At 49.1% G+C, this 26,490-nt stretch overlaps 2 protein-coding genes across 5 annotated transcripts in view; both read right to left on the bottom strand.

Annotated features, from left to right (window-relative positions):
* farp1 (FERM, RhoGEF (ARHGEF) and pleckstrin domain protein 1 (chondrocyte-derived)) overlaps positions 1-26,490 on the bottom strand; it is a 42,844-nt gene that overhangs the window by 5,389 nt on the left and 10,965 nt on the right. For 3 of the 4 annotated variants that reach the window (XM_084667965.1, XM_084667967.1, XM_084667968.1), the window contains exons 3-18: positions 16,011-16,115; positions 15,085-15,127; positions 14,585-14,663; positions 12,141-12,238; positions 11,427-11,541; positions 10,404-10,551; positions 9,765-9,860; positions 9,481-9,647; positions 9,293-9,361; positions 8,928-8,997; positions 8,511-8,718; positions 3,321-3,517; positions 2,544-2,633; positions 1,643-1,776; positions 756-837; positions 10-247 (exon numbers count right to left, since the gene is read on the bottom strand). In XM_084667965.1, the coding sequence (XP_084524091.1) occupies positions 10-247; positions 756-837; positions 1,643-1,776; positions 2,544-2,633; positions 3,321-3,517; positions 8,511-8,718; positions 8,928-8,997; positions 9,293-9,361; positions 9,481-9,647; positions 9,765-9,860; positions 10,404-10,551; positions 11,427-11,541; positions 12,141-12,238; positions 14,585-14,663; positions 15,085-15,127; positions 16,011-16,115 (1,939 nt within the window). The remainder of the gene's footprint in view (positions 1-9; positions 248-755; positions 838-1,642; positions 1,777-2,543; positions 2,634-3,320; positions 3,518-8,510; positions 8,719-8,927; positions 8,998-9,292; positions 9,362-9,480; positions 9,648-9,764; positions 9,861-10,403; positions 10,552-11,426; positions 11,542-12,140; positions 12,239-14,584; positions 14,664-15,084; positions 15,128-16,010; positions 16,116-26,490) is intronic. The other variant, XM_084667966.1, reaches the window with a different exon arrangement.
* Positions 5,757-8,301, bottom strand: LOC146260959 (uncharacterized). Its single transcript, XM_084667833.1, has one exon. It carries the CDS (start codon positions 8,299-8,301, stop codon positions 7,408-7,410), a length of 894 nt encoding a protein of 297 aa, XP_084523959.1. The 3' UTR covers positions 5,757-7,407.

The following is a 26,490-nucleotide window of genomic DNA, read 5'->3' as shown; positions in this document are numbered from 1 at the left end:
ACACCCTACCTCTGGAGTCCCTGAAGTCCTCGTGCGTGGGGGGGTAGTGTTTGCAGAGGCGCTCCAGGATGAGTTTGTAATGCAGCAGGCGATGCAGAGGGCGCAGCAGGAAGATGTTGAGCGGCAGGTAGCACACCTTCTGCTGCTCAAAGTCCCGGCACAGCCCCTCCAGCTTCCTGGAGGTGCGGCAGGAGCGCTCCACCTCCAGCAGCACCTCGGAGTGCCTCTGGAGGTGCACCGTCAGCTGCTGCTGGGAGGGAGGGAGGGAGGGAGGGAGGGAGGGAGGGAGGGAGGGAGGGAGGGAGGGAGGGAGGGAGGGAGGGAGGGAGGGAGGGAGGGAGGGAGGGAGGGAGGGAGGGAGGGAGGGAGGGAGGGAGGGAGGGAGGGAGGGAGGGAGGGAGGGAGGGAGGGAGGGAGGGAGGGAGTGTCAGTGGGCGAGATGATGCGGTTTGGGTAATAGCATTTGATGAATCTCCAGACATTCTTAGGACTCCTTTTATGGATCTTCGCAATATTTGTGTTACTGGCCAAACTTGAACAAGGAATCTACAGGCACTCACATACTGATCTAATGCTATCATGTCCTTACATCACAGGGTTTAACAAAAACCTACAGCCATTCTTTGCATATACAGTCATATGGAAAGAAAGCAGTCAGATTTCTTGTCCATACGTTTCCTATTACAGTGAAGTATGTGTGTGTGTGTGTAGACCATCGGCTACTGTATGAATGAGATTCAGATGTGCAACTGAACCTTCAATCCCTGGATGTTTTTCAGCATCAAGTCTCCTATTCGCTGGTAGTCTCCTTTGATGTGGGCGTTGGAACGCCCCTCCCTGAGAGACCGAGAGAGAAAAAAGGGATGACTCGATGAATTCCACTCATCACTCATTTTTAGCCCCCCCCTCACTTCTTCCCTATCCATGTTGCAAAGGGGAAACAGTCCCTGGTATCAGCTTGTCGAGAGGGGATCAGCCTTTTAGAGTTAAGGCCCCACCTTGGCTCACGCTCCTCAAATCTGAAATCCCACATGTTCAATACGCGACCAAATCGAAACGGCACACGTTTCTTAAGGGTGCAGTGTCATGTATCGACCAGCAGAGGGCGCACCACAGCAGCGCACCTCCGAGCACAACTCGCTCGTCAAGGGGGAAATCCAGTCTGTTCCCTCTTTCCCAGCTTCATCAATCACCCGCCGCTGCCTCCCTCTCCCAGACGGAGGCTCAGTGTCACGCATGGCACCAGCAAGGGGACTGGGAGAGCCGAGGACATTTGACGAGAACAAGAAGCCAATTTATCCAGCTGTCGATCAACGCCAGGTAGTCTCCCCAACCGGGCGGTGTGAAAAATGACCCTGCGTGTGGGTCGCCTGGCTCTCTCGCAACAGCTTTCCGATGAGGTTAAGAGCTTCTGTAGAGAGGCTGGAGGCAGCAGTCCATGGTCTGTCCTTGTTTTCAACACGTCGCGATGGTGTCATGTTCTGTTGACACCTCTCCAGCCAGTTCAATCAGAGCACTTTGAAACCCCTCCAAGCTGCCGTGACTGCGATGGGAGTGAAAAAAGGGGCCAGGAATCCCCTCTGTCCTCGGGAGTGATGGTGACGAGTGATACTGACAAAAAAAACGCACAACACACACTCACCACATTGCCAGCCTCTGCTCCACCTCCTTGAGGAAGGCCAGGTGGAAGGAGTGGACAGGGTCATAGCTGGCAGACACCAGGTTCCTGAGAGACTCTGGCAAGGCCTCATCTTTACCCACCAAGCTAGGGAAGGACTGGGACAAAACACACACACACACAGACACTGTTAAGAGATAGCCTGTGACCTTGGAACAGGAGAGTAGAACAGTAGTTTCATTCCATTGCATGGTGTTGATATTGTTTTATGGTGTGCTAGTCCTTGAGCTGATGGCAGTGGGGTGGGGTAGATAGGTTGCTTTTAACACACCATTTGTTTGCAGCGGCTTTAATCATAAACACACAGTTTAGTGTTGATCCTGCTGGAGGACAAACAGAGACCACCTGATGTGCTGGTGCCAAATTCCACAGACACTCAAATCCCTTCACTCCCCACACACACACTTCTGTTATGCTTGTGTCTGTTTGAGTTGGTGCGTTAGTAGGCTGTGGTGCTTGTGGGGAGATGGGGGGAGACGGGGGGGGGGGGGTCAACAGAAGGCTAGCACTAGCAGCTCCAAAGCTGCACCTCAGGGGCCCAGGAGCATCCAAGAAGAAGATGCAGGGGAGGGAGGAGGAGGGCAGGAAGGGGAGGGGAGGTGGAAGGGGGGGCAGCCAAGAAAACTGTTTAAGAGGTGTTTAAAAAAGCGCCCTACGTCTTTCCCACCCACATCAAAGATGATGGAAAACACAGAGGGAGATGAGGGACAGAAGAGTTTGTCTTGTGGGTGAGCTGGGAAGGTTTAAACTAACAGCCCGTAGCATATCAGCAGGATGCCAAGACAGGCAGCAGAACAAACAGCAGACAGCAGCAAAACAGTTTACAGAAGCAGAACACACACACCCTAAAACATGGGAGCCTTACCACAGTGATAACCTCCAGGTCCTTCAGGAAGGTCCTCTCTGTTGTAAGCAACTCTTTGGCGATGAAATAGGCTTTGTCAGTGGGGAACTTCTGGACACAAGAGACACACAGCTTTCTGATCACTATCAACCTCCGACCGATTAACTTTACACACATTTGACTTCCATGCAATTATACGTTTATTAGTAGCTGAATGAATGTTTTGTTGGACTTTTCCCATTGATAGATCAATAAATCCTTTGACTATCTGGATACAACAGCCCTTGCAAATCAAGCAGCTGCTTCTTGCTCTGATGTTGGATAGTAAAGTGGATCTGGTCAACTGGTGTAATGCTCTCATAAAACTAATTTTCACCGAACTCCACCCAGGAGTGTGGTGATCCCGGGTGTATGTGTGGTGGCCCATATAGCTGCTGGAGAACTGAGCCTGCGCTATCTGGGCCTGGGGCTATTCTGGGCATATTTCCATGGCTCCTTTGAGAGCCTCGCAACCTCCCGCACGAGTACAGCACGGGATACACATCATAACTCAAGACCTTTAGCTGACAGTCCACGCTTCTGTCAAGCTCCCTCGCTCCCTGCCTCCCTCCCAGCTGTGTTCACTCTGGGTAACCGGTTCAATACTTTCAGTAAGCACGTTCTACACGTTTGTCCTGTAATGATTTCTCATCTCGCCCTCTTTTTGTTTCGTTTTTTACCGTCCTTCTCCATCACCCTCCTCTTTCCTCTACGGTCTCCTCTCTGTTCCCATTCCATCCTTCCGTCTCTGACACCAACCTTTCGGCGGGCCTCGTCCTCGTCATCCGTGCGGACGTAGCCGGCGTCGGTGAGCAGGGGGCTGGTGAGGGGCGAGGGCTGCTGGTCCTCGGGGCTCTGCCCCAGGCCCAGGGAGGCACTCTGCCCGCTGCCGTTCACAAGCACTGGGCCGCCGGCCGCCGGCGAGTCCGGGAGACTGGGACTGCCCGACAACACACCTGGGGAGGAAGGAGGGACGGAGAGATGGGAGTCAGGGTTGGGCCCAGCGGGTGCAAGCACAACGCTCTCCACCGCAAGTTGGCTGCCATTCAGCTTGCTGTGATGAAGTAGAAGCTGAAAGGACAGTGAACTTGAGGTGGCGAGCTAGTCCAAAACAGTATGAATCAGGAAAGAGAAAAGTGTCGAAGAAACAAGGGTGGAAACAGAGGAAGGTGAACAACATGTTCCCTGCTGCTACGACAGAAACTAGGAGCATCTACAAGAGACCGTTTACTGCCGGGGCCTGCTAATGTTCTACCAGTTTCCCAGAAGCATGGGTGAACAACTCAGATGGAAATGATGACAATGCCACTGAAACTATGGGCCGTCACAGACAGGGCTACGACACCCCAGACAACGACACCCCAGACTGAGGTCTAATGATGGATCACTACATCTAGAACAGACACTAGGGACACAAGACGATCGCATACTTGCCCAGTACAGTCTCCTGTCCACTCATTGATGGTCCTACGGCTGTCAGTCATGGGTAAAAACCATGGTATAAAACACCTGTGGCAACCACTACAACATCCCATAATACTACAACTAGAAGACATTCAGACACAAACAGGCCCATCTGCGTAACCAGACAGGATACATGCAGTACATCAAACTAAACCAACAAACCACAGCTAAACACAAGACGGAGGAGGGGAGGGGAGGGGGGGGTTCTAGCATCTAAGAGGGTGGAGGACACAAAGTGGGTGGTTGGTGTGTGTGGGGGGGTGCGGGGTGGGGGCATCACGACAACAACGTAGCTAATCTAAAGAAAATCCCAGAGTCCCTGATCTTCTCATTTTGGGTCAACTTTATTGACACTAGCAGTGCACACATTAAAGATACAACGTTAGAAAGTGTAGAAAGTTACCATTCCAAAGGAGCACAAAACATTAGAAGTAGAAGGATCCAGGGTGTGTTAAAAAATAAAGGACAGAGCTACAGATATACAAACGTGTTACAAGAGTGATATAAAGAGAGCGCTGAGTGACCAGGATACATTCAGGGTGGGGTTAGTGAACAGTGTTGTTGTTTCAGGGTAAGGTGAGAGGTGTAGGTGTGTGGGTGTGTGTTACGGGGTCTGGTCTGGAGTTTTAATGATTCCTCAGCCTTAACAACCGTAAGAGGGTGAAATACAGCGCTCTCCTGTGTACATTTGACCACTTCAACAGAAACAGTCAGTAGGTTTCTGAATCGTAGACACAAAAATAGAGGTTAAAAAATGTTTGTCATTTTAACAGTTGACTGCAAGTCAAGTCAGTCAAACATGTAGCCCAACTCAACACTGGGCAAAAGAGCATAGCTTGTATGTAGTACAACCTCATCTAGGAAAGATCTGTCTCGGGTCCTATACAAAGTCAAACAAAGAAACCGTTTCACATACAGGTGTTATAAAAAGCTGTTCCCAGTTTGACTTGCTGAGGGTGCCAAGTTGGTGACAGTGGAAGGTCAGACAGGATGATTGAAGCTCCAGTGCTCTAGGTTTTGTGTTCTCTGAAACTGCAGTGATCTGTTGATAAGCCACCTCCAACTGCTCCGACTCCCTCCTATTCACACTTCCTCAGGACGGCAGAACTCTTGGCATGATCATGAGAGGACATTTTACTATGCTATGTTGGGCCGGAACCTAACTTATTAGGATTGGAAAAAACGACAAAGCTGTTTCATACTGTACGAGCTAAAACTAGCAAACCTTAAAAGGTATTTATAGGAAGACCAATTCAACTCAAATTGAAATGTGCTGAATTTGATCTTTTGGAATTTGGAATTGAAGATGAAAGAGGAAGAATGCATCAGGATATTAAGATGATGTGTCCTGCACTGCCATAGCGGTGTCTGGAGCCTCCAAGCACAGGTCTGTAGCCCTACGTTAGGAAACCACAGAACCCTCGGAACAGACCGCCCTGTCTCCCAACTGCACCAAAGAGTTGCTGAGAGAACACTGGAGCGCCAAGTCTCCCTGTCTGAGCCTTGGGTACAGTGAGTGACAAAACAGTTGAACACAAAGGACAGAGCAAAGAACAGGTTGACATGCCTCAGGAAGAAAAGAAAAACAGAGGGGGGAGGGGGGGAGGAGGAGGGAGAGTGTGGTGTCCTCCCACCGTGGTTGGAAAAACAACAACTAAAAAAAACATGCTGACGCAAAGCCGGAAACATTTCCCTGTCCGTTTGATGTGCGAGCAAGTGACGCGTTGAAAGCCGCGCCAAAGCGCCTGGCCTGTTTCTGTGGAACAGGCAGGGATACACGCGGGCAAGGCGGACAGCAAGCAAATGACAATTAGGAGAATGAGCCGACAGCCACCTCGAAACTGGGTTAGGGAAGAAAGGAAACCAGGGCGGGGCCAAAGCAAGGAGGACAATGAGCTGTTTTGCTTGTGGTGCATGCCAGGAGTCAAGCCAAGCAAACGGCTGTGAGGGTGCCAGGGGGGACGGCTGAGGCAGTGGACTGATGCTGCTGATGGCCGCTTGTAATGGGAGGGAGGGTATGGACAGCAGGGTACGGGGAGAGGCAGAGACAACACTACGGCTCTCACAATAACGTCTGATAGACGGAAGAGAACCACAAAGCACCGTTGACCTAGCTAGATTTGTTTTTTGTACCTAGCTTTTAGCATATTCTCCATACAGTATAACTACTGGTAAATATGAACATATCCTTAATGCCCATATGTGTGTAAAAGAGATTCCAACATTCTTTTAAGAGTAAAAATGATTGAGACGGCAAGTTAGAGTATGTCCTTGGAATGTTTAAAATGTTGCTCCAAAACATCAAAATGTTTGGAACCATTCTAGTTAATAATATTTCCAAAAAGCATTTTCTACAATTGCTCATATAAAATGTTGTACTTGTGGAAGTCTAGAAACTTGATTAGAAGGTAAAAAAACAAGCTTTCTCAAACAAAAAGCAGTAATTAAACTTGTAAAAGTGCTCTGTATAGAAAGACAAAACATCCAAGATCAAAACTGGACTACAGGTACAAAAGGCAGGTTGGCCATTTCCTATGATACACGTTCAGCCAGCAAAACACTCAAAGAGCCTGTAATATCGTCAACAACAACACATTTTTGTCTAAACTACTGTCACACATCTGACTAAACACTTGTATCCTTCAAAAACCTTCCCACTTCTAATCTATTAACAATCATTCTATTGCACAAGACAACAGTCAAGTAATTATAAAAAAAATTATGTGACTCGAAGTTAAACAAGCCAAAGTAAAATATGTGATAAACTCAACCTAATGATACATCAAGGCATTTAACCTCTTCTCATTGCAGCACTTTTAAAACGAAGTATTCTTCATGGACAAGTTTTTTGTCCCAGATAAAGAAATGAGAGCCAACAGAAAACCTCTTTTCCTCTCTATGTCCACCTGAACAAGACACAACGACCACAAGTCACCTCCGGATAACCCACCTGGATGTACAGTCTAGTACAGTACATCCCAGCTTTGCAGCAGCTCTCTAAACCTTCCATTTCTTCTCCAGTTCGACCGTTCGAACTGCTTGAAGATATTAAGATATGGCACTTCATAAGAATCCTTCTCAAAAACATCCCTTTTCTCGCTTTGAAGTTTACATGTTGAGTATACACTTTATTAAAGAATTAACAACCCCCATGAGAGGTTAGGCTGCTTTACAGATATGAAGGAACACAACAACTCGGTTTATGGTCGCTGAATAAAGCATGAAGAAATAGCTAAGAAACTTCAAAGAGTAACATAGGGCTTCAACTCAACAGTGTACCCTAACCCAAAGTCTGCAAAGTCCCCTACTTTAACTCAAAACTAGCACATGCTGTGACTCTTTAAACTATCCTACAAAGTTTGGCTCTTCCCTTAAACCCTCCTCAACAGCTGAAGACACGTGCCCCAGCATCCTCCTGGTTAAAGTTAAAGCAGCCCTCCTCCCCCACCTCCTCCTCCAGCTCCAGACTATCAAAGGAGAACTTGTTACGCGCCATAGGGGAGGAGTTAACAGCCGCGGGGTTGCCGTACATCAAAGGCTGGCCAAAGGAGCTGCCCATGTCGGACTCTGTATCGCTGGTGTCGGTGCCACTACTGGTGGACCCATCGATCATCTGAACCGGGTTCAGGTTCTGATTCTGGTCGGGCCCGCGCCGCCCATACAGCCTCTGCACCGTGTTGGAGCGGGCTTGACCTGGGACGGTGAGGCCGTTCCCATTGGTTACTACCCGCCGCTCGGCGGCGGCGACGGCAGCGTGGGACGGGGGTCGGGGGTCATGGCCCGGGGTGGAGGTCAGCTGACTGAGAATGAAGGGGTCGGTGTCGGAGCGGTTGCGCATGTTGTTGTGGAGTTTGGCCAGGTGGGGCGAGCGGCTGCTAATGGGAGAGTAGCTGCCGTACTGGGGGGACTCGCCACCGAGCAAGGGACCACACCCGGGACGCTTGCTGAAGCGATGGCCGCCGTCGTCCCAGTGGGAGGGGCGCGGCCCGTGGCCGTTCTGCTCGGCGTGGCTCAGGGAGCCGGTCCGGTGGAAGCTGCTCACCACGGGGCTGGAGCACACGCTACGCGTGCCCCCAGCCGGGCGCCCCAGCCCCGGCCCCGCCGCCACGCGCTTCCCCTCCCCGCGGAATAGCTCTTCCAGGAGGGTGCTCTGGAGGGGCGGCCGTCCCAGGAACGACCCCCCGTTAGACAGCTCGTCGTCGGTCGCCTCCCTGCTCGCGCTCGGAGGCTTGGCGGAGACGGGCGGAGACTCGCGGAAACGGGTTCTACCAAGCATGCCCTGCGACGGCTGATGATGGGGCGAGGGGTAGTAGACCCCGTTGATGGCCCCTCCCCTGACCCCTGGCTCATCCTCATTGCTGTCATTTGCTTGCGAGTGAGACCTGGTAACCCGGCCCTTGGACACATCGTATTCGCTATCTATATCACTGCAGTCGATGTAAGGGATGGAGGAGCTGCTGCCCTTAGCGGCCCGGGAGGCTGGACCTGTGTTCAGATGCTCTGCGTGCTGCGGCCTGGCTGGGTTGGACCTCTGGCCGCGGCCCTCCTCCGGTCCTGGGCCTGGCCCGTCCTGGAAGCCGTTGGGCCGGCCGGCCGCCGGGCTGGCTGCAGACCCAGGCTCCTCCTGACCACCCTGGGTGGACTCTCCTCTGCGGCCCAGTCTAGAGTCTGTCTGGTCTACTGACCTAGCACTCTGGAGGGAAGGACGGAGGAAGGAGAGGCGGAGGGAGAGAGGATGGGGGGAGGGACAAGCCATAGAGCACGAGAGAGAAGGACGGTGACTCATTGAGTTTGGAAGACATGTGACTACAGTTAGTAGGGGATAATGAAATTGTAGTGAGGAACGGTTCATTTAAAAGGGTGCACTCATGATGGAAGTCTAATGGTCAGGTAGTTAGTTACCTCTTTTGGCACTTGGGAGCGAGGAAGGGAGGGTTGGGGATAGAAGCTGGACTGGATCTTACTGTGTTTCCTAGACAGACACAGAGATAAGTTAGAGCACCAGGACATCAGACAGATACCCTGGCTGTACTGGCTGTCATCATTTGGTGTGTCTATTAAAACAGAATGACAAGGTGCTGGATTTAAATGATCCACTTTTATTAGCTTGGTCAGATGAACCCATGAGTTCAAATAAGAGCATGCTTTGCGCTCACGCACAGCCTAGCCAAGAATCGATCACATTCAACATGCATTTGCAGATTTGACTTCTCCCTAAGGGCCAGACAGCCTGACAGTCAGAATGTCCGGCACGCCTCATGCCTCACCTTTCAAACGGAACCTTCTTGAACTCGGAGTCCTTGACATAATCAATAACCTGCTTCTGTGTTCGACCGCTGTCGACAAAGGAACACAAGAGGGACATGTCTTTAAAAGCACAATTTTCGCGAAGCAAAAAGTCCACACAAGGCCTCTCTGAAGCATGCCATGTTTGACGACGCATCACACAGCCTACCTGAACCGGAAAGAGGACCCCCTGGTGAACAGCACAGGTTTGGGCTTGGGTTTGGGTTCCTCAAAGAGCCTGAAGAAGGCATGGTACTCCACACAGATCTTCCAGAAGATCTTGCAGCAGTCCCGACTGGCCATGACAAACTCCAACGTGTCGTGATGCGTACTTTGCTGTGGGACACAAGTGCGACACGGCTGCAGTAGACCTCGAGCCACGTCCTACTCAACTATGACACTTCCTGGTGAAACGCAGTCGTTAAACGACTAAACTTCATTGGTGGAACTTACATTCAGGTCTGGTCTCAATTTGATGAGGAACCTCTTTCTTTTGAAGCTCAGCTTGCGTATTTTGGACCAGTTGAAGGCATTTATCTTTGTGTGGCCCTGCGGAAGACAACCCCCAAAATACAAGAGTAAGAGGAATTGGTTGTTAAGGTTTTTTTTAAGGGGAACAACAGTAACAATCTCACATCAAGCCACTCCAGAACAAGAAAAAGTATTGGCATGTAAACGTGCGTGCCTAACAGGTTCTTAAATTAGAAAGCCTGCACGGTATTTCCAAAAACAAAACCTTAGAACTAAACTTAGGCCGCAAACACTGCTGGGTCAGCTCAGCGAAAGCTAAACGCTGAAGGCTTGCACGAAGGGTTAGTCCTCCAGCACACACACACTATATTACAGAGTACATGGCTCTCTCTGGTATTTTGTATTTTACTTCTCAAAGGTTACTGCCTCAAAACAGTGTCAGAGGGCACATTGAGGCATCTGGTCACACGTAACGGCCATTTTCTTCCCCAAACCAAGACGTGATTTGCAGTGGAAATTCATAAACTCCCAATGGAACACTTGAAGTCCTTGAGTGACCCAACACCAATTAGGCCGTTGCTACTGCATTAGAAACGAGGAGGCAGCGTCTGAGCCAGTCACCTGCAACACCAGCACGCCGGTGTGTGCCACGGCCAGGCTGAGCTTGGTGCCCTCGCGGTCCTTGGCAGGGTGCAGACGCACCCCGTACATCTCCAGGCGGCGGGCTATCTCCAGCAGCTGGTAGTCTGACTCCGCTGGTGTCTGGCCCCTGTGGAATCGGACCGGGTTAGGGATGGCACCAATTCTTTCTTTCACATTTACATGATTTTTGGTTACTGCAGGCCGGCAGGAAAATAAATGAATGCGGTAGCAAGTTTGCTTCCCGAAATCTGATCAGGGCGAATGACTTCCTGTTTCCTGTATGGGCTCGTGAATTACTAACTTCCTTCCTGTCTTGGCTGGCCTCCAGAATGGCAGTGGCTGGTCTCACCAGCCACGGGGGAAGGGGTGAGGCGGAGAACAAAGGAGGAGACAGAAAGTGGTTTGGAGCCCTGACCCACTGACACGGGATCACATGGGCTTTCATCCCACTGGGGCTGGGAAGGGGGGAAGTTATGTCTGACCCCTTATATCGGGTCATGGGCGACATCTAAAAACATTTTGACCTTGAGCAAAGAAGGTCAGAGAACAGGGAAGGCTCAACAGGGGTCAAGCGGGTTACGATGGGGAGAAGGCTGGGGTGGGTTCGGGAGGAAGTGAGGCAGGGGAAAGCATCATTGGCGTGCTTCCAATGGGTGGATCATGGGAAGGGGTGATCTTGGAAAGACAGAGAATAGCTCTGGGAAAGGACATTCAGCAGAGTGCCGCAGTGCTGGTCGCAGGGAGGAACAGTTTGAGGGCAGGCGGGCAGACCAGGAGGGGTGTGCCAAGAGGGATGTTTGTGGATAACCACTTATGTGGGAGAGACACGGGCGTCAACGGGCTTGGCATATTTACAACCTCCCTCCCTGTTTTGACACTGGAGGGTCATAAGTCAAAAAAACAGTTAATCCACTGTCAGAGTGTAAAACTACATGTGGAGCTCTTCAGAAGAAAGGCCTGTTGACGGTGTCTGTTGTGTGTACGGGCTCCAGTTGCACTCACACATGCTTGCGGTGGTTCTCTGTGATCTTATCCCGGAGAGCATCCTGGTCAGGAATGTACTTGTTGTGAAGGAGGTGCTGCCAACTCTGGACCTCGTCAAAGTCTCCCATTTCAGCTGAGAGAAGGAATGAGAGAGATAGCATGAGAGAGAGAAAGAGGGGGAGGGTAATCCAATCATATGGCATTGCACAGGAGGTCAACAATCATTTTACAGCAATTCAAAAGTTGACGTTTTCTGAGAGAAAACAAAGATAGATCCCATTTACAGCGCTCTTTCTCACTTAAGAAATACAAAGTAATCATCTGGTTTTAGGCTTCATATGCTATAGCAGAACCTCCCCCAGCCACAAGAGGAGATAAAGGCTCTTTACACTCATCATCCATAGGTACAAAGAGAGCCATTACCATGGCAACTGAGCGATTGCGCGCATGCTGTGCAGTACAGCTGGTGTGACAATGCCAGGTATCTATATATCATCCCCTCTGTCACGCATTAGATCTGACAGACAATATACCATGACATCAAACACGTTGAATTCCACAAACAACGACAAGACAAATCGACTGGGTTGGACCCTCTGCTAAGCCTACTTCCGGCAATGAATGAGTGAAGAAATGATAGTGTCCTGTTCTACAAAGGGCAGAGAGAGGGAGGGCTGAGGTGAGGGACTGAAAGGGAGCTTGGCTGGTGGAGGAAGCAGGAGTGCTACTCACACTGGACGATGTGGGAGACCAGCAGGGCTGCCGTGCTGTCGTTGCAGGTCAGGCGCCCGCTGGCCAGGTCATGCTTTATCTGCAGGGCAAACAGGTACCTGGAACGACGAGAGAGGGAGAGGAGGAGGGAAAGGAAGGGAGGGTGAAACAGAGAGGGGAAAGGGGGTTAGAGAGAAGAGACATGTAGGGGAAAAGACAGAGAAACAGAAAAGTGAAAGATGGAGAGGACGGGGGAGGCAGGGATGGAGTTTCAAATAGTTTAGATTTTATAACAGCATGTGCAGAAAGGCATTCCATGAGGTTGATGACGGCACCCTTTAAGCGATCACTCACAGAGCAACCCCAGTGGAGGCTGATAATCAATGCAGAACTGGTACATTACTTGACAGAGGGAAATATATTCCCTCACACTAATGTGACATGACTGGGACATTTCTCTCTCACATTGACGGTTCACTTGGACAGGAAAAAGACCTCAAAATCATTTCCCTGCGGAAAAGATGCTGGCAGCTCATGAATATGCATACACACACCCAAGGGGTGAGTTCACACAAATGGAAGTTAGAGGCTTGGTCAGTCATGCAGAGAACCATGGCCTCAGTTCCCATTCTGAAAGGAAAGACTTCACTGACGTTCAGCAAACAGATCTAGAATAGTACAGGGCAGCTATCCACAGCCACAGCAGATTAAGCCTAATGTCAGGCGTTTTCAGTACAAGCTGTTATGTTAGTAATGAAACCACCACTCCGAAATCCAAACCCGCCCGAGCGGATTCTACGAAAGCAGGCCCCATTAAAAGCCATTCACTGTCCCTGACACTGTGTGTACACACAAGCATGTGTCCGCTTCAGGGCAGTGACGCAGTGATCTCAACTCAAAGGGCTCGTTAAACTGTTATGCATCGGCCGTATCAGAACCAAGCCTCCTCAAACAGGTGTTTTGACTCCAATCTCAACGGTAACCTTACACCAGACCACTAAAAGGGGTTGTAAAACATCTAAACTGTAAACATCTACCTGCTCAGGAAACCCCCCAACTCACGGGCAGGTGAATGGAGGGGGGAGGGGGGAGCGGGAAGGGGGGAGGGCATCTTGCCAAGGTCTTTAGAGGCCCATTTGTCCTATGCTTTCCTGAACAATCCAACCGTTCGCTCATTCCATTCACTCATATCAGTGGCATCAGTAACGTTAGACACACAACAGAGTCTGTTGAAAGGCAGAGGGGGCTCAGCTAGAAGCAGGGGGAGGGTTGCCATCCCTACAGGGTCATGTGACCGGGCCTGGGTCACGGGCTGGCGGAATTAGTCAGCGAAAGAGAGTTCTATGACTAGAATGTTTTGATTTCCCTTGATGCCATATGCATGGCTTAGCCCCCGGTATCAATGGGAACTGACACATGTAGGCCGAGGGAAAACATTGAAATGTTGATTGTTTCTTTTGGTAGGATTAGGGTTAGTACGCTCGCCAGGACACGGACACAGCTACAGTATATAAACTGTAATTAGCTGTAGCTTTCATGTGTTTAACTCTGTTTACACAAGCAGAAAAGCACTAGGACAGGGTTAGTCACTGATGGGATAAAAAGATTACCAAAAAACGCTTGAAGCTTGACATCTCTAATCTCTACAATATTATTGGCGGTGGACTTTGGTCGGATTGCCCGTGGTAAAACCAGTCAGGCACCCCAGAGAGACATAGAAAGAGCGCAAGAGAAATAGAGAAAATTGAAAGTAATATGCAAGCTGGCACAAGCAGAAGAGAAGGATAGTGCTAGGCTAGCTAATGGTCTCTGGATGTCAGCCGGTTCCATGGTGCCATTAATATCTCAGACCTTTTGACCCAGAACAAAGCTATGCATTTTAAAGAGCCCAGATGTATGAGGGTTGAAATGAGGCCTTTTTCAAGGCCATGCAGACTTCCATCAGCTGACAGCTGTGTGGGCACGTCTAATGGGCCATGGAGCGTTCCTCTAAACAAACAATAAGGGCCTTAGTGTCACTTTGTCCATAATGTCAAAATAACCCAATTATGCACAGGGCAGAAACATTATTCAGACTAACAGGGGAACCGCTTCTGACTTGAGTGTTTTTCTTAAACCAGTCAAACTCTTTACATTGGTACGAGGCTACTGTTACTGCTAAAGAGGTCACCATGTTACAGTAGCACGTCACCATCACCAATTCTCCACGTCTGCCTCCCAGTTGAGGAAATATTGACTCACATGGGAACGACCGGGAGGCAAACAAAGGAAGGAGGCCTTCTGACCACTTCCTGTGATAGTTTGTTTAGGAGTCTGCTCCTCTTTTGGAACCTGGGAGTTCTTTACGAAGAGAGATTCCCAAAATGCAGACTAGGGACAAAGACCACCTGGTTGTAACACATTTATTCACGTGGCTAAATTCACTGTGAGGCTGTGTTAGCGACGGTGGCGGGCGTTCATCTCACCTGGTCAGTTCCTCCAAGAGCTGTGTGTGGTCGGGAGGGAAGAACTTCACCACAAACCGAAGGATGGTGTTCTTGGGCCCTGCAAAAAAAGATCCAAACCGTGTGAAGGAGACAGGGAGGTCAGTGAGATGGACCAACTGCTAACAAAGGAAAGATCCCTATCTTGAAGCCACTAACATTTGATAGGATCTTATCAGCTGCATTGACATGGCCTTATTCCAATTCAAATGCCAAGCACAATTGAAGGATTCTTATTTCAAGATAACTGTTCTACCTAATACATCACTGGAGAGTTGGAAGAGGTTATCACACAGAGGGGAGATCAAAGCTGCCTGCGGAGGGGAGGAGAGGAGAAGGAAAAAGAGGAGATATGGAAAGGAGGAATCTGTACATGGAGTGTACAGGAGTAGCAGAGGAGAGATCTGTTTGTGGAAAAAAGGCAGAAGATGGCAGACTATAGCCATGAAGGAGAGGACAGGAGAAGAGGCCAGACAACTCACGTCTAATCTGCTTCAGGGTCGGCTTCAACAGGTCCAACCAAACCTGCGGGAGAAAGACCACACCAACTCAGAACAGTGACATCATTATATTTGGTCATTCAACATAACAGTATAATTTTTGCTACAGTGGGGTAATAATCTGGACAGTCTGATATATATGTGTGTGTGTGCGCGTTTGCATGTGTGCGTTTTCACATGTGTATGCAGCATTTCAGAGCGGGCATTGTGCTGAAGGTGTCACACCAATCACTCTGACAAGCCCGACCTTGAGGTGAGCTGCATGGATTCCTGCCAGCTGCTCTCAGCATGGACAAACTGATGAGCTGAGGTACGGCACACAGTGCAATCTATGACCTCAGACTGACCTCGCTCCACGCCTCACTATAAAACCCTCAATGTGTTACATTCAAATCAAGCGCACTTCACACATTTGATAAATATTTGAGAAGCCTTTTTGACCCAGTTTGGTCTGATATCCTTTCCATTGACCACATGCTGCCACAACCTCAGTTTTACAGCAAAATGCAGATTTATCACCCACAGATAGCTCAGCAAACGCATACAATTTACTGGGGTATGCGAAGGTGATCTCATCTGCTCTACATACGAGAAGATCTAGTCACAACAGGGAGGATGAGACCCGCTTAGGTTCTCCCGGGGAGGATGTTGAAAGTCTTCATCCTTATTTCATGAGCACCAAGCGACAGCAGCTTTTACCGCTAGCGTAGCTAACTAGCTGCTCTGTTGACGCTTGAGGCACCTTATACTTCCCCAGGTGGCTCCCACAGAGACACAGTGTGGGCAGTAGACCATGGGGCTTTGGGAGGGGTAAGTGACCTGCTCCACTCACCCTCCATCCACTGTCTGACAGAACTGGGGCTTTCCCTCGGAAGATGAAAACAAAGTTCTCTTAGATGGAGACTTACCGTCATCTTGCGATGGTCCTGGTACTCCAGACCAAAGTAGTCTCCCTCCACCAAGTTGAGGTGGGCACACACCAGGTCAAAGAGCGCCTTGCCAAGGGAGCGTTGCTGCAGGGACACAGGGGAGAGGACAGTTAGACACACTGGACAGTGTTGCTGCAGGGACACAGGGGAGAGGACAGTTAGACACACTGGACAGTGTTGCTGCAGGGACACAGGGGAGAGGACAGTTAGACACACTGGACAGTGTTGCTGCAGGGACACAGGGGAGAGGACAGTTAGACACACTGGACAGTGTTGCTGCAGGGACACAGGGGAGAGGACAGTTAGACACACTGGACAGTGTTGCTGCAGGAACACAGGGGAGAGGACAGTTAGACACACTGGACAGTGTTGCTGCAGGGACACAGGGGAGAGGACAGTTAGACACACTGGACAGTGTTGCTGCAGGGACACAGGGGAGAGGACAGTTAGACACACTGGACAGTGTTGCTGCAGGGACACAGGGGAGAGGACAGTTAGACACACTGGACAGTGTTGCTGCAGGGACACAGGGGAGAGGACAGTTAGACACACTGGACAGTGTTGCTGCAGGGACACAGGGGAGAGGACAGTTAGACACACTGGACAGTGTTGCTGCAGGGACACAGGGGAGAGGACAGTTAGACACACTGGACAGTGTTGCTGCAGGGACACAGGGGAGAGGACAGTTAGACACACTGGACAGTGTTGCTGCAGGGACACAGGGGAGAGGACAGTTAGACACACTGGACAGTGTTGCTGCAGGGACACAGGGGAGAGGACAGTTAGACACACTGGACAGTGTTGCTGCAGGGACACAGGGGAGAGGACAGTTAGACACACTGGACAGTGTTGCTGCAGGGACACAGGGGAGAGGACAGTTAGACACACTGGACAGTGTTGCTGCAGGGACACAGGGGAGAGGACAGTTAGACACACTGGACAGTGTTGCTGCAGGGACACAGGGGAGAGGACAGTTAGACACACTGGACAGTGTTGCTGCAGGGACACAGGGGAGAGGACAGTTAGACACACTGGACAGTGTTGCTGCAGGGACACAGGGGAGAGGACAGTTAGACACACTGGACAGTGTTGCTGCAGGGACACAGGGGAGAGGACAGTTAGACACACTGGACAGTGTTGCTGCAGGGACACAGGGGAGAGGACAGTTAGACACACTGGAGAGTGTTGCTGCAGGGACACAGGGGAGAGGACAGTTAGACACACTGGACAGTGTTGCTGCAGGGACACAGGGGAGAGGACAGTTAGACACACTGGACAGTGTTGCTGCAGGGACACAGGGGAGAGGACAGTTAGACACACTGGACAGTGTTGCTGCAGGGACACAGGGGAGAGGACAGTTAGACACACTGGACAGTGTTGCTGCAGGGACACAGGGGAGAGGACAGTTAGACACACTGGACAGTGTTGCTGCAGGGACACAGGGGAGAGGACAGTTAGACACACTGGACAGTGTTGCTGCAGGGACACAGGGGAGAGGACAGTTAGACACACTGGACAGTGTTGCTGCAGGGACACAGGGGAGAGGACAGTTAGACACGCTGGACAGTGGACCACCTCGCACATCTGGAAAATCATGTTGAAATGTCATATACGAGATTTGAGCTGGTTTGTAGTAGAGCAGCTAACTTGTACACATATTGTTCAGCAATAAACCTCCATCACTTCTCCATTCCCCCAGCTGGTTCTAATTAGCCCTGCAAGCTTTGACCCCGATGTCAGTCTGGCCTGGTAAAAAAGAAGCCGCATGAGCTAGCTGCTAACAGGAAAACAGGGCTCAGATGGTATTTACACCAATAACCTGAGGGGAATGAGGTGTGTGTGTGTGTGAGGGTGTGTGTGTGAACCTGGCATTCACTGCAGTCTGTCTAATGAAGACAGACACCAATTAATCATAATTGAGAGTGTGAGTATTCACACACAACTCAAAAGCTGCTACGCTAAGGTAGTCACGTCAAAATGGTACACCCCTCATTCACAGACAATCATAAAAAAGAAACATAATGGGTATGATGACAAGCATTCTTTCCTACGGCCCTCACTGACACACCTCACCATAGCCCTGGGTTGATAAACACCCTGTCTCTTTTCAGTCTGGCCCCGCCACAATGTTTCATGCTTTTCCCTTCTAGACAGTGCATGGCAGAGCTATGCGAGTGTTTACAGTAGTGCAGGACTGGAACCAGCTACCACCCTCCACAGGCCCATCAAACACACCCCAGAAACAGCTGGAGAAAGTACAGAGGAACGAAGACCTTCAACATTCAGAGCATACTGTATATATGAAGAGCCATTTATCTTTGGGGATCCACAAACACACTGAGTGTTGCTCAACGAGCACAAACTGTCTTTTCCCCGCTTGCATTCACTCAGACACCAGCCTCCTAGCTTTGTTTTTCTGCAGGGCTGTTTCAAATGAGAGAACAGGGAGTGTACTGTGGAGCCAGAGGGAGTGTTGCAGGAGAGCAGGGGATACAGGGAGCAAGGGAGGACGGAGAGGAGGCAGGGAGGCAGGGAGGCAGGGGCTTGAGGTAGCAGAAGGGTGCAAACTGTGGAGTCTGCCAAGACTGTCACCATCTGGCCTGAGCCACTGGTGTGTGCATGAGCCAACTGACTGCTGACCGCACTGGAACAGACGGCAGGTGTACACACACACACGAAGACCCACGTACAAATTGACGCACACATGCTCACATTAGCGCGTACACTATGCATCGTTGCATGTAGTTAGCCTAATTACACTATGATGGGATGTGAGGATATATTATGTTTAACATGATATGAACTCATTAAATCAGACGTCCATAAAATGAATGGCCTGAATGAAAACATGTGGAAGAAAAGCACCAAGGAATAAACCTCAGTACAATGGACGGTAAGGTTGTGTTGAAAATGCATGACTTTTACAGTTGACAAGTTAAATGACTAAAAAGATTTAAACTAATCTGGAAAAACCGGATGAGGTGTATAAGTGTGTGAAGTGCAAAAAGTACACTTGCCCCCCCTCCCCCACCCCGGGGTGCCTGGCATTGTGCCGGCTCCATAGTGAGTGTAGTGAAGGTGTCAACAGGGACAGGCTCCGAGATCACACAGTAGGATCTCGGAGAGTGTGCGTGTGTGAGTGTGTGATGTCCTTGACCTTCCTCCTACAGTCCCCAGCAGGAGTCAGGCATGTACTGTAGCCGACAGCAAAACAGTCCCATTCCTCTCCAGCCCTCAGCTTGGTGCTCCTATGAGACTCACATGCAGGGTGACATTTGGAGGTGCCTGCAGCCCCCTGGCTGTCTATAGCTGCTCTGAAGGAGAGCTCTGAAGGAGAGCGATGCATAGGTACAGCCTGCTTACTGGTTGGCTGTGTGTCGGGTTGAAGCTACTCGTGTAGTTTACTCCAACCAGGTTGTGCAGCTCAGCCCACACTTCAAGGCACTATAGCTCCTACTGAGAGCCATTATTAGGCTGCATCTTAACAGCCGGGGAGAAGGCCAATCCTATTCTAAGAGGAGGTTTGATCTCACACGGAAAAAAATCGGAGGCTGGTGTATTAATAGCGAAGACAAAGTAAATATTTATGCAGAGCCTTGTTTGGAGTTCTCAACGCTGTTGGTTTTGGACGGGGGACAGAATGCTGGTCTCATTATAAAACGCCTCACATAGCCTGGGAGGATACAGTAGTTAGGTTCTGTTTTTCTTTTGCGCAGGGGTGAGGGTGGTCAGTGTGTGTGTGTGTGTGAGGGGGGGGGGGGGTGCAGTATCTTCCAGATCTTCTAGAAACAACTGGAATGATGATGGTCCTTCCATTGGGTGCTGGATATAATGTGTATACAGTAAATAGCTTAATGGTCCGTTTTGCCATGGTAATATGTCTTGAGCTTCCATGCCTTGAAGAAGCTTTGCTCTTAAGGTTAATAGGGTGAGCTTGTTGCATTACCATGCCAGCCTAATGAGGATTAACGTGGCTCGCTAACAATGAAAGCAAGAGACAGAGTGGTGACAGTGCTAAATGCTAAGCTACCGTCCACCACTCCCAGGAAGTGCATCCTCCTAAGCAATGAATTCCTGGGGTGTACCGTGGGAGAAAAATACGATTGTCTCAAAATGGTATAAACAGCTGGTCCCATGACTTGTGATTAAAAGCACTGGCTGCCTCATAAAAATGTGAAACGCAAAAGAAAGGTCTAACAGTAATCTAACAAAGCCTGTTTAAGGACAGTCTTCCACTTAGGGTAGATAACCACAGTATATTGGTCTGGGTTGCACTCCTCTCCAGAACAGCTCAGGCCAATATTGATTCACTTGGCAGGGTCCTGGCCGAGCCAACAGGCCAGAAGAGAGCCCAGCTAAATTACAATCGTCCCATTCATCAGTAGCAATGAATGGTTCTTTATTAGCACCGCTGTTTTTCCCTGTCTGAGAGATACAGCCTACTATAATAAATGCTGTCTGCCTTCTTGAGCAGACTTAAGACTTAAAGCACCAGAGGGAAAACTTTATGAACTTCTACCCCATGAGTCATTTTGGGGATGACATGCGAACCTAGGTAATAAACGGGCTTCAGTTCGACCCTAAACCCAGCAGAGGTGAGATAAAACGTTCCCCCTCAATGCACATTTCACACGCTAACTTAAGCCTTGGAAGCTGCATTGACAACAAGTTGGCTCATTCACTGACCAGCTGGGGTATGTTAAAATGTAAAGATAACAGATGCCAGGTCGAGTTTCACCCAGTTGTCTCTGTAGGCCCTGTGACCAACACATCATCTAGCACTAGTCCCTTTAATATAATTAGAGGGCATTTTCGTCTGACAAGGAGGCCAAACAGTATGTTTAAAATGAGCAGTGTCCTAGCTGTTGGGAGAAAGGTTTCAGCTCTACTGTTCCACATCCATTTGCTGGCTTTGGTGGGCTGGTCTCCTGTAGTTGTGGCTATAGCTCGCCAGACGAGAGGAACACAATCTAACGCAACAATAAGAAAGAAATACAAGCAGAGGTCACTTATACCGAGTGTCTTCAGGAGTTGAAACTGGTACATCAGCCCAAATCAGAACAACAAAAGCACCTCTGACCTCTCTTGGTATGGGTTTGACGCTACTGATGTTACACTACCTTGCATTCCTCACCGGACCAGACAGCCAAAAGCTCAACATTTAAAGAAAACCCCGACTGGGCTAGGAGGAGTGTGCTCAGATGTTTTCCAGAGCCAGGCCCGGCTAGACTAATGTTACAGACCAGATGGGCCTGGTCGATGATAAGGCTCCACATGGGAAAACACAGGGGTCAAAAAGTGGAGGGCTGGACTCTGGTGGGAGAATCAACACCGAGAAAACACAGATCGGTGTGAGTGTCGACTAGGGGCGAGAACCTGCAGAAGGTCCGAAAACAGGGAAAGAGAATGGCCCTGAAAGGTACCGTTGCCACCCAGATCCACCCCTCTTCCATGTTGTTCTCCAACGCACCAGTCCTCAAGATCAGAACATCCACACCCCGCCCAGGCCCTGGATAGACAATCTTGAGAAGGCAGAGTGGTTTAGGTTAAACTACTTAGCATCCAATTCCTTCGAACTGCAGCCAAGCAAACCAGCTCTTTAAGAAAGATTCTCAATATAGTCCCAGGGAAATATCCTCAAGGAAAGTATCAGCTGCCAGACAAAATGGCTTGAGCGCAGCTATTTGGGAACTGGATGGCACTACAGTAAATCAAAATGACAAGTCTAGTGATGAAATGCTACAGCATGTCAGATAAATTGAGTAACTAGGACAGGGGGATTCTAGCTGTCTTTGTTGAAGGCATCATGGACAAGCATTTTAAAACAGTTAGTTTCATTACCTGCAAACACAAAATATATGATCATTTATTAGAAAAACACTGAGCAATTTACTTAAAGTAAATGCTATGTTTTAAGGTATTGTGACAACTGGCAGTAGTACTACTAGTCCAGTAGTAGCTGACCATCAGCCAATACAAACCAAGCCAACGTCACCACCTCAGGTTGTTAGTGCAGCACTGTGTTGCTGGGTTAATGATTGTGATCTGTTAATCTCCAGGTCATGATGCCCTACTGCTGAGGAGGCAGCCTGGAAACATATGCCGTGGCCAGGGGCAGACCGAGGTCAGGGCCCTGGTTTAGCTGGAGGATTAGACAGCACTGGCATACTACTACTGTCACTTCACCACAGCCATACTCTCGGACAAACATCAGTCTATGCGTGTCTGTGTGTGTGCGTGTTGTGTGTGGGTCCTTAGTCTTCGACGTCGAGGTGGCAGATCATCTGGCTGACTGAGGGAAAGAGGAAAGGGATCATAGGACAAATCACGAAAGAATGTTGGAAAGGAGACAAAGAGAGAGAAAGCACAAGGGAGAGGACCAAGGTATATAGGTTTGTAATTGTATGCACTCAAATCCCACACTGAAATAAGTGAAACCAACATGAAAGCTTTTTCGATCACTTCTGAGATGAAAACTGTTCTGTGGGTGATGCAGGTCAACAGTTTGTCCACCCAAACAACGAGCAATGAGGACCTGGGCAATCGCAAAATGTAGAGTCCATTAGAGCTCTAGCTAAGTGAAACGGTAAGAAAACAGCACTCTTTTAATCACACACTGAAGAAAAAATCATAATAATCTGCAAAGGCTTTGAAGCACCAAGCAGAACAGGAACATACATTCATAACGTGAGAGGTAAACAGTGTACCATGGCCATAAGCACAGGGGCACTTCTCCTTCTACATCAAAGAAAACTGTTTGATGCAGACTGCAGGCTGTGGAGCCGCATGCCTCAGCATACACTAACACTTAATAATCATCATTAGATTTACGACGGTATTGCAGAGCATAGCTCACTGGCAGTCCCTGACAGTGATGATGGCTTGATGGTACGTTGTCCAGAAGGGGTTCAAACAGAGCAAAGCAGATAACTCTAGCCTGTAGTTCTAGTGAAATTATGAAACACTGCAAAGGCCGGGACACTTCAATATCAAATGTTTTCTATTTTCAGGCACATTCCTTCGCTCTCCTTTGTCTTTGAGGAGAATGGGTGGAGACAGGCAGTCAGTAGGGAGCGCTCGTTCACTTGAACTTCCAAAGGCTTCTAGGAGTAAGCTTTGAGCCCTGTAGGCCCCTGGGTTCTCTATGGAGAGCTTCGGCAGAGTGTTCCAAAAAAGAAAAGGGCAGATTAAGAAACACTCCTGCCTTTTCAGAGTCCAGCAATAACTCATCAACACATAAAGAGGATTTAACAGACATGAATCTGGACCTCGCAAGATCACAGACAGCATTGAATGAGACTGATTTTTCCATGGAAACCGGTAGAATGGAGTGTTAGGAATTTAGGAGTTCATGGCTGGATTACTCGGATAAATATAAAGAAGAAACTGGTTGAAAAGTATGTTTCTAGGGAACACTTCCAAGTGCTGAGGTTTCACATGGGACAGTTTGTAAACATGGGTTTCACATGACATGTCAGGAAGTTGATTTGTACAGCTGGATCGGAGGAAGGTCAACTACAGCTAGAATCCTGAGAAAAACCACAGGAGGGTCCTTTGAAGGAGACAAAACCCATTTCAGACAAAGTGCTCAAAGTGCACATTCATTAGCCCAATCACGGCTGGTTATGTAAATGTCTCCTTGGAAACAGAATAAATTGCTTCCTCAGAGCAATATGTCAGTGCTGCTCAACAAGCTCTTAATGGAAGGGTCCGGAAGCTTGGAGAAGAGGGTGTGGGGGGTGCAACACCCTCTTTCCCCTCTGCTAGGCCATAGCCTCTCCAGTGGAGCCTCTGAATGGTAGGCACCCAACTGGGAGGAAACATGATTGGCCAGGACTCAGCTGTGTCCAGGGCCAATTAGATTTTCTCTTGTTTCTCGTTTCGCCGCTGACCCTTTCAGCGACAGCGTTAAATGCGATTGGCTCTCCCTCTTACGCAACCCCTCTACCCGACACTCCTTCACTGGTTTGATCCTGCTCCCCTCTAATCCCACTAATGAGCAGAATGATATCTAGTTCCCCTTGATGGAGTTCTACAGACATGGGGGTTGAATGACAGCCTGGGTAGGAACAGACATTGTGGGTCAGTGATCGCATGCATTCGACTGGTGTTTTACTGTAACTGTGGCCACTGGTAACCCCAAATGGAGCCTTAGGAACCAGCTTAGGTTGAGGGAGGAGAGCAGCTGTGGTGAGTCACGCTGGTGAGGTGGCCACCCTTCAGACCATGGTGGAGGTGGGCGGGAGAGCAAGGAGACGACCAAGCAAACTTCTGAGCAAATCAACAATACACACGCACACAAGCTCTTGAATTGCAAAGTGACTAACTGCCTTGCTGGCATGTCCTCACTTGACATTCCTGCGGTTGGAAACATTGAAGTAGCTTACTGTAAGGCAAGGACATATTCATGGGCAGAAGGCAGACGTCTTGGGTCTTTATTTAACATTCAAACACCATCATTGCAATTAGTTGTGAATGGATGCTTGTGATTCATCCGTTTTGAGTGTACATATGTATACGTTCACATGATGTATGCGTTTGTGCGTGTGTGTGCGCGCGTGTGTGGGAGGGGAAAGGGGGGTTAGGTAGCAAGAGAGACACGTGGCTGTGGTTAGTGTTCTAGGCTCATTAGACCGTCTAGGTTCAAAGACGGGATCCAGACAGAACATTGCCGGAGCTGCAGCAGAGGAGGTGAGTAGGACACTGAAGCACTGCAGGGCACAAGGAGAGAGAGGGGAAGGAGAGACAGAGAGAGAAAGAAAATGAGAGACAATAAAAGGGGCTTTGATGAAGGAGGACAAAGCAGGGAAAGGGGGGGGGGGGTGAAGAGTATCATCTTGTTCAAACCTGAAACTGGGGTTTTTACCCCTAGATGGGTTTAACCCTAGTGAGACCCTTTCACTTCAGACATCTCCTAACCTGCAGTGCTTTCCGATGTCAGTGAGCAAGGTCAGCCCACTCTCTGCTGGCTCAGATGTGTTTTGGACAAAGTTAAAGGGCTGGAAAAAGATTGGCTTTTAGTCAGGGAGATATAAATGCATCAGAAAATAATGAAGCTGTCTGTGCAACCACGGGGGTACATTCAGTACTAGACAAACAGGACGGATACCTGAAAAGGACAGATTTGACCCGTTTCCATAGGAACAAGGCAGGCTTGGCTGGAACCTTCTTCCTGGCTGGAGGCGAATGGTCTATGCCCTCACAGAAGAACCATGCTGCTAAGGCTCTAGTACCATCATGTAAATGCATTTTGCATTATTTAGCATCTTGCCATAGGCAAGGCAAAGAGACAGCCATTGAGAACATTACCATAATAACTTGAAATTGCTTCACAAAAGCAAAGGCTATGTCGACAATCTGCTGGGGGAATTCATGGCCCGGTGCTGCCCTCCGAAACACTCAAACAGAGGGCTCCCATGACTATTCAGTGCCTATGACTTCATACAATCACCATCAGTATGGTTTTGGCAGCGTCGGAGAGAGGGTCCGGGTGCTGAGCTAAATCTGGAGTTTTTTTTAGCAGAACAGGTCCATACTGAGGGTTATACAGGGAGCCTGGCCAACTGCCTCGGTTAGTTCTAGAACCGTTCCAAGAACTGAGGACACACCTGTGTCATGTGGAAATAAAGAGAAGAGCAAAAGAGAGAAAGACAAAGTAAGCACTGACAGAGCTAGTCCTATGTTTATGCTGGGTTGGTCACATCATTCTGAACAATTACATGGCTGTATGTGGAGGGTACCACAAAAGTTTTATTTTTGTCCTAAATTACCACCCTGAGAAGCCAAGAAAATGTATTTTCACTTCTACTACCCGCCGAAAGAAAAGAAAAACCTACAATACTAAGAAACTGCTGACATGAATACTAATTTGACAACTGATAACTGCACACTAATTTTCCAGCCATGAAAGCACCCAAGCAGAGATCCCCATGGGGGCAGAACAACAGTAATAGGATGTGTTCAGCCTCAAGACATGAAGGAGCTGATACAATATGGTGAACATATGGAAATGCACACAAGTGCTGTTGTTAAAGCATGTTACACATTTAGGTTCCTTTACTAATGACTCCCTGTATGAATACATTTAGGTATATATGCATGTAGTATTGAATGTTTGTGTGTGGTATACACACCTAATGAAGGTCATCAGGGGTGGGAATGCTAGTTAACAAGGCAACCCACAGTGTGTTTCAAGGACTGAAGGATGAAAGTAGCCTTGTAGTGGGAATGGTGAAGCTACTGGAGTTAGTATGTAATAATCACTGCAAGGAAAGGGAAACCACTAGCCTGCTACATCACAATTGCTACACACAAAATAAGTGGTCAAAATCTATTTCATGACAGCTACGCAATCTCATGCATCCTGCCACCACAACAGGGTAACTCTATACACATCAGTATTGCATGACTGTGTTGAAAGACGGCGGTCGGCGACCATTGGAAAGATGGTGGCTTTCTT

This window comes from Hypomesus nipponensis, chromosome 12 (genome assembly GCF_054491055.1).
Source record: "Hypomesus nipponensis isolate SF chromosome 12, ASM5449105v1, whole genome shotgun sequence".
Lineage (NCBI taxonomy): Eukaryota > Metazoa > Chordata > Actinopteri > Osmeriformes > Osmeridae > Hypomesus > Hypomesus nipponensis.
The sequence above is the reverse complement of the archived record's forward strand: the minus strand, read 5'-3'. Positions and strand labels throughout refer to the sequence as shown.

What these genes read in the sequence shown, in the direction of transcription:
- LOC146260959 (XM_084667833.1), bottom strand. Translation starts at nt 8,301, where the DNA reads ATGCTTGGTAGAACCCGTTTCCGCGAGTCTCCGCCCGTCTCCGCCAAG.